The 12,074-nt window shown below is 39.7% G+C and overlaps 1 protein-coding gene across 3 annotated transcripts in view; it reads left to right on the top strand.

The window, feature by feature from the left end:
- ARHGAP6 (Rho GTPase activating protein 6) overlaps positions 1 to 12,074 on the top strand; it is a 368,531-nt gene that overhangs the window by 347,672 nt on the left and 8,785 nt on the right. For 2 of the 3 annotated variants that reach the window (XM_073614845.1, XM_073614846.1), the window contains exons 11-12: positions 8,575 to 8,828; positions 11,705 to 11,785. In XM_073614845.1, the coding sequence (XP_073470946.1) occupies positions 8,575 to 8,828; positions 11,705 to 11,785 (335 nt within the window). Of the gene's footprint in view, positions 1 to 8,574; positions 8,829 to 11,602; positions 11,623 to 11,704; positions 11,786 to 12,074 lie in introns of all 3 variants that reach the window. The other variant, XM_073614847.1, reaches the window with a different exon arrangement.

Below are 12,074 nucleotides of genomic sequence, written 5' to 3'. Positions count from 1 at the left end.
AATAAATGTCCCCTCGGTTAGATCTATTGTCAATCACGATGCCCGCCACCACTGCGTCCCGAAAAAAGAAAAAAAAATAGGTCCCCTGGCGCCATCTGACAGTTCTTAAAGAACTAAGGGGCGGGGGTCACCTGGTGATGTCACTGGATGACCCCGACCCTTGTGACTTCATCTACCCAGCATGCCCATGGCCGATGATGTCACAAGAGGGCGTGGTCACCAGTGTAAATTTTGGCATGAGGACTCCCTTCAAAATCCATACAAGATCCGAAGGGCTTGGTTTGCATTGGGGGGACCCCATGTCAATTTTTCCCAATTTTTTTTATTGCCGACAATTCTTCTTTTTAGATTAAGCTGTCAGTGGGAAACCCCACTGACAGCTGATGACTCATCAGTTGTTCAGGACGCGGCAGCTGCCCGCTCATTAACAACCATTATGTTTACTGGTTGTTAAGGATGCCGGCAGCCACCTGCTCCTTGACAACCAGTACACATTCCAAAAATACCACATGCATTGATCACTGCTAAATTACCACATGCATTTAATTATTGATTTATTTCTGTGAATTGAGTTTAACGCATGTTAATGCAATATTTCCTGGGTGGTTTCAGCATTTTGTGGGAAATACTGCAGAACAGCATAGTAAAGTTACAGGATCACATGCGATATTTAGGCAAAATGTGTCCAGACACCTACATATCGCATCTGAATTCCTTTTTGTGAATGTAGCCAACTGTAATTCAACGTGATTTATTAAATCTGATGATGGCAGGTAATATGAGAAAATCATCAAACAAAAGGGTTGACTAAAACTATAAAGTACTTGAAACAGACCTTGCATTATTTGCCTGCACCCTACGACCAAAAACAAAAAATAGGTTACAGCGAAAAGAAATATATGTAGTATTGGTGGTGGGAAAGGAGTTAAGTAAAAAATAGTAACCTTTGACCGGAGCTCAGCAACCTTTTCCACATGTATCGAAACCCAATAACAATATTTTGTAGTTTACTAATCCTTCAATATAGTGGCTGCATTAGTTTTATTTTTCCAGGGTTTTTTCTTTTACTTGGTTATCCTGTCAGTAACATGCATCGAGGTTGATTTACTAAAACTGGAGAGTGCAAAATCTGGTGCAGTTGTATGGTAGCCAATCAGCTTCTAACGTCAGCTTGTTCAATTAATCGTTGTAAAAGCTGCACCAGATTTTGCACTCTCCAGTTTTATTAAGTTAACCCCTACCTGTCCTAGTGTGTAGTTTACTGAGAATACTCAGGCAGGACTAATAACATTGTTTGAGATTTCAGTGCAGCATTGTCCTCTCACTAGAGGAAGTTTCAACCCCAATAGATTTCTGGCAGGATCAACAGGTATTTTATGCACCTACGGAATGGGTATATCAAAAACTTCCAATGATATAGACCATATCTTACAGAGCAAATAAGAGAACTTTGCTGTTTTTATTTACTACAGGTACTTATACAGCACCGTCAATTTACACAACGCTTTACATATATTATACATTTACATCAATCCCTGCCCTCAAGGAGCTTACAATCTAAGGTCCATAACTCTCATTCATACACACAGTACACATTTTACGGCCAATTTAGACAGGAGCCAGTTAACCTACCAGCATGTCTTTGGCGTATGAGAGGAAACCCACACAGGCACAACTTGCTAACCCTGTGTAAGTAGTGCCGTGGTTGGGATTTGAACCAATGACCCTAGTGCTACTAGGCAAAAGTGCTAAGTTAAGACCCCATACACACTATCAGATTTTCTGCAGATTGTTGTCTTAAGATTTACCAAACCCATGTAGTGCAAGGGCCTGCCTGATTGCATACAAATTGAAACTCTTAAGGTTTGACCTCATATTATATGGTTTTGGTAAATCTGAAGACAAAAATCTGCAGAAAATCTAATAGTGTGTATGGGGCTTTAGTTAAGACCTAGTTAACCTAGGGGTTGATTTACTAAAACCGAAGAGTGCAAAATCTGGTGCAGCTCTTCATGGTGGCCAGTTTGCCTCTAACTTTAGCTCATTCAATTAAGCTTTGACAAAAAAACCTGGAAGCCGATTGGTTTCTGTGCAGAGCTGCACTTGATTTTGCACTCTTCAGTTTTAGTAAATCAACCCCAATCTGTCATGTTCACAGACACTAGACAACTGGTGTGCCATGAGTCATATAGCGTGTTGCAGTCTATGTTTGTTTTCAATTTTTGCACTTATAATTGTTCTGCTACTGGCAAGTTAAATTCAATAATTGTTGTATTTCGTTCTTTGTTTAATGTGCCGTAAGCAGTACAATTATGAGTTCAATAACTAATCAACTGGTGCACACACAAAGCATGTTCAGCCCCAATGCATGCATACTTCAGACCTCAGATCATTCCAAATGCAATCATTTCAGACTTCAGATTATGCCCCAAAGCATGCACTTTAGAACGCAAATCAACTGCAATGCATGTACTTAAAGTGATACTAAACGCCGTTTAATTTACATTATTCCTTCTCTTTAGGTATATGGATGATGGCACTGTATTTATTTTAAAATGATGGTAAATGCCATTTTTTTTTAAAATAAAAAACATGCCATACTTACCTGCTCTGTGCAATGGTTTTGCACAGAGCAGGCCCGATCTTCCTTTTATCGGATCCCACACCAGCGCTCCGTGCTCCTCCCCCTGCTGACTGTCCACCATAGCAATCAGCTTGCTATGGGGGCACTTGTGTGGACTTGCTCCTGAGCCAGCTGTGTGTGTCCATAGATGCAGGAAGCATGGCTCAGCCCCACCCTCTGCTCCCTTCCCACTAGCTGTGCTTGGCAATAGCTTCCGCTGCTGTGTCTGAGACAATGAGGATGAAGAGAGCCAAGAGAGCCGCTGCTCCCGTGTACATTGCTGGATTGAGATTAGGCTCAGGTAAGTATAAGGAGGGACTGGGGGGGTGGGAACAGCACAGAGAAAGTTTTTTACCTTAATGCAGAGAATACATTAAAGAGGAAGTAAACGCTGATGGCTTTTACTTCCTCATTTTCCCCCTGCAAAGTAAAAGCATAATGGGCGAGTATGCATCACAATGTCCCCGCTGGTGGCCACATCCATCTTCACCCCTCTTCCTTCCGGGGCCGTGGACTCCGGCTCTGTGACTGGTTGGAGTCGCATGACGTCACTCCTACGCATGTGCGCTGGAGCTGCTGGTCACGGCACGAGCCCTTTAGAAACGGCTCAACCGTGCCCTTTCTTCGGTGCACATGCGCCGATGATGTTGACGCAAGCGTATATGGTAAATATCTCCTAAACGTGTAGGTTTTTGAGATATTTCCAGTACCTACAGGTAAGCCTTAATATAGGCTTATCTCTAGGTAAAAGTGGTGTAACTAGGTTCACAACCACTTTAAGGTAAGTAAACCTTCAGCCTTTACACCCACTTTGATTTAAAAAAGGCTTTTCCAGCCTGTTTGCAGGGAAACATTGGCAGGGGGAGGTTCTAGTCCTATACTGATGGTTACATCCGAAAATAAAACAGTTTTCCGAATTATTAATAAATAACATTAGATAAATGTTTTATATCATCATACAAATATGTATTTGAACTCAAATCTGTATTATTTTTGTGTAAATACGTAGTGTGGGCTAACTAGGAGGAGGTTCTGCCAGTCATAGCCTGTTTTCACGCCTCTCCAGCCTGTGTCTATTGTTTGTATGTGCTTAGAATTACAGGGAGGTGAAGCCTCCATCCATCAACATGTAATATTCCACCCCCATAGTGTAGAGCTGTTTAGTGGAGGAGAGAGTGAGAGGACTGTGATTTATCCCTGTATATGCGCCCACATGTGTTATTCTATAGTTATGTGGCCTACACAGATAAGAAAAAGGAGCAAATGAACAGTTTAGAAGGGAACTGAAACTAGAGCATGCTCTGTAGATGTGGCAACTGCTGGTCTGCATAATCTCAAATACAGACAAGGAGGGAGGGACAGTGGGAACAGCAGTATCAACCAGGTTTTTTGCAGAATACATACAATGAATCCCATAGTGGCATAGTGAGTACGAACAGCATGTAATAAAGCATATACCGACGGTGTTTGAAGATGTGGGTTTATTGACACTTCAGATCAGCCCCAGTGCATGCAATAAAGACCTGAGATCAGTTCTAATGCATGCACTTTTGGCCTCATGCACACAGGCAGTTTGATGCATCCCAAATAAATTGCGGGCGCATTTTGATGTCTACAGCTGCAATGTTAACTGTATGAAGGTATGCGCCATGCTTACGTAAACTTGTGGAACACACAAAAGCCCTGCATAGGGTTATGCAACTTGCCTTCAGCACTGAGATTGGACACTGGTAAACAACAGTATTAGGACAGCTGGCACAGGAAGACATGGTACTTGGAATTTGTAGCTCCTGTAAGACTCTCCATGTACCCTCCCAAATTATTTGGATTTTCTGTCCCAGGGGCTGATTTGCCACTCTGCTTCTCAGTAGCTGGCTTTCAGGGCTTGGGACAGGGGTGTATTGAAGGGGTCTTGCAGGTCTCCAAAATATTTCAATTAAATCTTGTTTATCGCTTTATTAAATCTTTGAGCTATTGAATGGATCCAAGGTGTGATGGGGACATATGGTTCCTTGACCATAAATCACCTACTAATCCAGCTGGGGATTACTGCACCAGTCCTATATTCCATCTCTATCTGCTTTATCCAGGAAGTAGTGTGATTGGAACATATCCATGATGAGCCTTTATGAAAAAACCTGTAGTGAAAGAAAAAAAATCTGCCATTGCTGGTCTCTACTGAAAAAAGCTTGTTTCCTGGCTGTCATGCAGACTCGAAGTCTTTAGTATTTCCTGAGGCACTGACCTGAATCAAGCATAGGGATAAAAAATTCTCACTTTACTCTGACTCTCTAATCTGTATGCTTTTTCCGGGTCAGTGACTCTTATGCCGCGTACACACAAGCGGACTTTTCGACCGGACTGGTCCGACGGACCAAGTCCGACGGACAATTCGACCGTGTGTGGGCTTCATCGGACCTGCAGCAAACTTTTTCGGTCGAAAATCTGACGGACTTTAGATTTGGAACATGATTCAAATCTTTCCGACGGACTCTAGTCCGGTCGAAAAGTCAGCTCGTCTGTATGCTAGTCCGACGGACGAAAACCGACGCTAGGGCAGCTATTGGCTACTGGCTATCAACTTCCTTATTTTAGTCCGGTCGTACGTAATCACGTACGAATCCGTCGGACTTTGGTGTGATCATGTGTAGGCAAGTCCATTAGTTGGGAGAGTCCGTCGGAAGTCCGCCCAAAGTCCGTCGGCTAGACCGTCGGACCAGTCTGGTTGAAAAATCTGCTTGTGTGTACGCGACATTAAAGTCTTGAAACCAGAAACTGTCATTGACTGGCATTCTTAAAGAGGAGCTCCAGGCTCCTGTAGAAAAAAAATGAGTCAGCAGCTACAAATACTAAGGACATATATGTCCTATATTAGGACACTTACCAGGAATCCAGTGGTGTCCTCACCTGAGCCAATTTTTCATTTGGGGGTGTAGCCGCCGCCATCTCCACTAACGGAAACCAGCAGTGAAGCCGTGCATGACCTCTGATTTGGCCAACTGTAGGGAAGGAGGAGGGGGGCCGAACTTCCGGCTGAGCTTGCCACGGCGAACTCAGCCAGAATTGGGAGTGGGTACCTGTCAAAACCAGGTACCCACTCCCCTTCCTCCCCAAAAGTAACCCCCCCATAGTTCTCTCACTATAGGTTTCCTCAGTTTCTTCTTCCTTTTAAAGTACCCTTCAATATTCCTAACTGAAAAGAACAAGTGCTTTCTGTCCCCTACTCATTTCTTTTATAATACATTTTTAATATGCCAATATAGGTGCTTTTTTATTAGACCGATGTTCTTCTTCTGATACCTTTAATTTCTTGCTTGAAGCGTGCAGCCCATGTCCTCAAACACTTATCAGCTGTTTTTAGTTTGCTGCATTCCACTTCATATTCTGAAAGCAATTAGCAGTGATTGCGGACCATGATTCCTCTTTTCTCCAGTTCCAATAACATTGTGCAACGCACCTCTCTGTAAAGCAGGGTTTATCTTTCACAATTGTAATTAAATGAATAGTTTAATAATGTTTCACTTCCTGCTGACCAGCGTACAGCTTTTTTAAATTGTTTATTTTATTTTTTTTTTTTTTGCGATATTAATGCTGTCTTAATAGGTAAATTGCTACACTATACTCACACCGTATTTTCTCAAATTAACAAAATATATTCCTTTTGCCTGTTGCTTATCGGTTACTGTGGAGGACAAGTGTTTGTCTTTTGGGCTGATTTTGTACATGAGCCTCAGTATGTTCATAAACAGAACCTATTTTAGCGTGGGCATTTGGTACAGACAGGCAACTACGCAGTTCATATTCAGGACACTGAAATTATTATAATGAACACTGAATTTCTAAGGCTTGAAAACTAAAATGAGGCTCTTTCCTGACCCCTAGTGGCTAGCTGTGGGTATTGAATTAACCTGATTAAAAAAAAAAGTTATAAAAAACACATACATAATGGACTCGGAGTGTTTGTTTTGCAGTTATCAGGCACATGAAAAAGTATAATAAACACAGCTGCATTGATAATGTTTGTATTGTGCTTTGTGATGTGTGAGTATCATCTTGAATTACAGTTGCCTGCTCATAGTGTTTATATTGCATTTGTCTTTGTGATGTGCATTTGCTAGATCCTTTCGGGGTCAAGGTGTTTGAGTCACACTTCACTGTGCAAACACATTTAGGCATAACTGCAGCAGCATGTTTTCCACTGTATCTGTGCCAATGTGCAACGTATTAAATATTTACAAGGTTAGGGCAGTGTGTGGTTAAAGTTAAATGAAGATTTAAAAAAAAAATCTGAGTATTCCTTTAAAATTAAATATATTTTTACATACAAATAGCACAGGTATAGGTCTGTCCTGATATCAACCTACTATCATCCTTGTTACGGCAGCAATAGGCATACACAGGTGCCAACATGCTGACTGAAGGAGACAAGTGAACAGAGGTGATGACCTATCAGGGTGTTGTCATTACTTTATTGTTCAATCCGGAGGCTGTGGGCCTAAAACATAAAATTAAAGTCAGAAAAGTTTTTTTAAGCTTCTGTCTTTTAACATGCATGCCAAGGAAAACTCTTCTGTGAATAAAGCCCCAAAGCCATCCCACACACATGTATTAATTATTAAACATCTACTGTGTAGGCATACACAGGATAAGTAGAGGTTGCTTTGTTCTAAACATGCATGATGAATCCCAATTTTGGTACTCTAAAAAAGTTTCAAAACAGCATTATGTATGAACCCAACATTACAGACTTGTTGATATTTTTCAATTATCTTATTATTTTTCAAATAATACCCATTATTTGTAGCTACCTGTACACACAAACTCATTTTGTAAAGCAAAAAAATAACAGACTTAGGTCAATAACTATATAATAATACCATAAGGTCAATAACCACATTAACCACATCCTATCCGGGCCAATTCTGACACTTTGCTCCTATATATAAAAATCATATTTTAATTTTTTTCTAGAAATTCACTCAGAACCCCCAAACATTATATATGTTTTTTTTTTTTTTTTTAGCAGAGACCCTAGGGAATAAAATGGCGGCTGTTGCCATTTTTTATGTCACACGGTATTTGCGCAGCAATTTTTCAAATGCGTTTTTTTTTAAGCTGTTGCATGAATAAAAAAAAAAAAAAAACAGTAAAGTTAGCCCAATTTGTTTGTATAATTAGAAAGATGATGTTACGCAGAGTAAATAGATACCTAACATGTCGCGCTTTAAAATTGTGCACACTCGTGGAATGGCGCCAAACCTTGGTACTTAAAAATCTCCATAGGAGACGCTTTAAACATTTTTACAGGTTACCTGTTTAGAGTTACAGAGGAGGTCTTGGGCTAGAATTATTACTCCTGGGGGGGCGCTTTTTTTTAATTGTTTATTTTATTTGATTTTTTTTTATTTTTACACTTTCCCTTTAAAAAAAAATATTTTTTTGAACACTTTTATTTCTATTACAAGGAATGTAAACATCCCTTGTAATAGAAATAGTCTCTATATGGAGAGATGTGGGGTCTGTAAGACCCCACATTTCTCCTCCAGGCAAAAAAGACAGAGATCAAAAGAAAAATAAATGATCTTGGCCTTTCCAGCCGAGTCCCCACCACTGAGACCTCTGCACAGGTTTGCACTGCATTAGGATGCTTCAGATAATGCTGCTGGCTATGATCAGCCACTGCACAGGAATTAAAAATGCCCCAAAATTACTAGATAGATAGATAGATAGATAGATAGATAGATAGATAGATAGATAGATAGATAGATAGATAGAGAGATAGATAGAGAGAGAGAGAGAGAGAGAGATAGATAGATAGATAGATAGATAGATAGATAGATAGATAGATAGATAGATAGATAGATAGATAGATAGATAGATAGATAATTATGGCTTGTTTTCAAATAATCTAAAAATTTAATAACATTTATGTTTGTATCAATTTTTGCTAGAAGCCCCGAATTGGTAAGATCAGAAGGCTCTTTCTCCATTGAAGGAAGACACTCCTCTACAGACTCAAATAAAGCCTCCAGTGGTGATGTGTCCCCATATGACAATAATTCACCCATATTGTCTGAACGCTCAGTTACTGCAAGACAAGAAAATAACTCTGAGAAGGTCCTGAAGGCTGCAGAACATCAGACGTTGGTTAGCCATTTACTATCCAAGACAAAGGAAAGTGCTCCAGCGCAGTGGTGTTCAAAAGGTATTATTTTCTAGTTATATCTTTCATTTCAAGACGAAAATGTTTTAAAGTTTTCTAAGAAAGTAAGGTAGGGGAATGAATTAGGATAATCTATATTTTATATACTGTATAATGCATATGAAAATGAGCCCAAATTGAACAATTTTAATATCATATTATAAATGAGTGAGGAATTTTCATCTTGCCTAAAAGCAAGAAGACTACATTAAAGTAAACTTGTTTAAAATCTGGGCCATTTAAACTGAGCAAATGATAAAAAATGCATTAGCAGAGATTTACTTTGGTAAAAAAACACATATTAAACTAATCCATAGTTACAGGCATCTGAAGTTATATGACAATGTCAGCTGCTCCTGTGGAAGTTGACCCTACTATTTGGTTCTTTGATATGGTGGGTCATTTTGCTTACCATAGGGAGGCCCAGGAGTTCAGAAAAGGCATAGCCAGCTCTTGCATGAAAAGTTGAGATTTTTTGTCTCTGAATCTACTAAAGGTTTTTGCAGTTTTTAATGGAGATAACCTCCCCTTCACAGTTTTTCCCTATATGCTTAATTCTTAATGGCCAGGTTTGTAACAAGTTTATTTTAAGAACAAATTGGGACAACGGTCATTCTGGTGGGCCCCTGACTATTACTTTTTTTAAACCAGTGATATTTTGGATCACACTGATTTCATAAACTAAACTAAGAATTTTTGCTCCTTAAAGGCATTAGGCCTAAAGATAGGGGTTCTTTTATATTTATGCAATTTATGCGATTTATGCAATTTATAGTCTGTGGTGGTTTTCCTGTCTTGCTGAGTTTTTTGCTTTTTTTTCAAACACCATTGACTCCAACATGTTGAAATCTAGAAATTCAATCACTCAGCAGCATGAAATAGTGCGCATTTTCTCAATATATGTCTGTTTGTGTAGTGTATCTTTTTTAATTAAAACAACACAGACTCGATGTGGCATAACGTGTAATCTCAGCAGTAACCTGCAGAAATATTGAAGACACGGCCCGGTCACACAGATGGCCACTAGAGGGAGACTCAACATATATATATATATATATGTGTACACACTGTAATCATACAATGGGGGTAAAGAAAGTATATAAAATGTGAGTCTTATCAAAGAGTCTTTCATGTAAATGATACCATGTATTCTCACTGAAAATACTTTATAAATTCCCTTTTTAGTCCATATTTATTTATTATGGCTTGTTCCATTATGACTGTAAGTTTTTTTGAAATATCAATGGTGCCATATAGAAAATGTTGACATTTGCATTGTACCACGTAGACACATAGGATGCCATATAGCAGGAATTATGCACATAGCAATGAACATTTCTGTCTACAGTTCTCCTTTGACAGCAGCATCAAAATACATACTGTTCTGTGCAATCTAGGTTACCTAAAGATAGTCAATCAGGGTTCTGTTGAACCCCAGGGTTCCTTCAGAGGTTGATAGCGGTTCCTTGAGCAATGAACAACTTCTGGCTCTCAAATAAGTAACCACTGGAACCAATGATCTTTATGGCTATATGTAAGAGGGATATTCTTCCCATTAACCACCTATGAAGGGAACATTCTACCCACTAACTGCTATGCTACTGTACTGTACTGTATTATAGCAATTATTGGCAGGGGCTCCCTGAGACCTTAAAGTTATTTCAAAGGTTCCTCCATGTTCATGGAGGTTAAAAAAGACTGGTTTAAATGCAAAATAAATTATTCTTTTAATTGATGATTTAATAATTACCATTGTTAGTCAAGGTAATAATGACCATCTTTGCTAGAATTTTTTCCGGCCTTAAAAGAACCAGTCTGTGAAAGCTGCTGAGATATACTCATGCCACCAAAGAGATATGTGTTGTTTTGTTAAAAGATGGGTGATTCCCTAGGTGTGGCTAGGCAATGGGTACAAACAGGGCCGGATTTACCGTTAGACACAGTAGGCATCTGCATATAGTAGGCCATGGATTTTTCCTGTTTCTCAACCATCTCACATAGTTTAATAATATATTGTCACAATGCTCTAAACCAGGTCAGCATCAGTAAAACAAGAAAGTGTTCTGTGTAAGAGATAATACAGTTATTAGCAAAAGCAGTGCTCTGAAGCAAACAAAAGAATAGCATGCCCAAATTTAAGGAGCGAGGTTGTCTCACAGCCCGGGGCTGTAATGTGACCAGGAAAGAGCCAAAAGCCAAAAGCAGAGCCTGTCACAAGGAATATCCTCAAACTGCGAACAGGAGAAGTGTCACTTCAATGAAATCTTACAGGGTGGTGGGAGGAACACAGATCCAACCTAAAGTTGTACAGGGATTGCTATGGAAGAGAAACCGCTGGTGTCAGACTGGAGAGAGCTGTCAGTGGTGTTGTAAAATTCTGGATAGTGGCCACTCAGCAGTGTGAGGCTGCAGATTGACAGCGTGAACACTGTGAAGGGGTCTGGAAACTTCTTCCAGGTAGCCGGGAGGTGATTTCATTGTAGTAACACTAGTCCTGATTGTTCTTTGAAGATATTCCTTGAACAGGGCTCTGCTTTTCTATATAAAATGGGTGATCCTAGTAGAGGGGAATTGCTTTGAGTCCCAATGGCCATGTGCCTACAGGCTCCAGCGATAGAAATCCGGTCCTGGGTACGGAATTCCTTCTGTCTTCTCTTTCTGCATCACCTCAACTATCCATCTCCTTCTTTCCTTTTTATTAGAACAACTACACATACAGTCTTTCTTTCATATCAACCTTCAACTTTCTCCTCTTGTTTCCTCCTTGGGCCTTACAGCTGACATGCTTCTCTTTGAGGTATATTTTTTCTTGGCTTTTTGTGTTTGTTTGCTTTATTTTTGTGAATGTACAATACATAATATCATTTTTTTTGTTTCAGAATCTCCACAGGAGCACTTCGACATATGGGGTGCATGGCATTCCACACTAAAATCCGCTTGTAAAGACCAAGGAATGACAGGTAGGGTATGCTGTCATTTCCATTTATTAATTGCATTCGTATTTTGGCACAACAAAAAATTATCCTAAATAGGCATAGTGAATAGTTATCAAATTTGCCTTTTTTTTTGCTGGTGATTGCCTCATCTCACTTGACAAGGTTTATCAATCAGTATTTTGGCCACCTTAAGGGTCGGTTCACACTAGGACGACTTGGGATCCGACTTGTAAGCCCTCAAGTCTCCCCAAGTCGCTTTACTGTGAGATTTGCATTACAGTGAATGAGAGCGTCTTAATTGACAATACTGAAG

This window comes from Aquarana catesbeiana, linkage group LG02 (assembly GCF_042186555.1).
Source record: "Aquarana catesbeiana isolate 2022-GZ linkage group LG02, ASM4218655v1, whole genome shotgun sequence".
Lineage (NCBI taxonomy): Eukaryota > Metazoa > Chordata > Amphibia > Anura > Ranidae > Aquarana > Aquarana catesbeiana.
The sequence above is the reverse complement of the archived record's forward strand: the minus strand, read 5'-3'. Positions and strand labels throughout refer to the sequence as shown.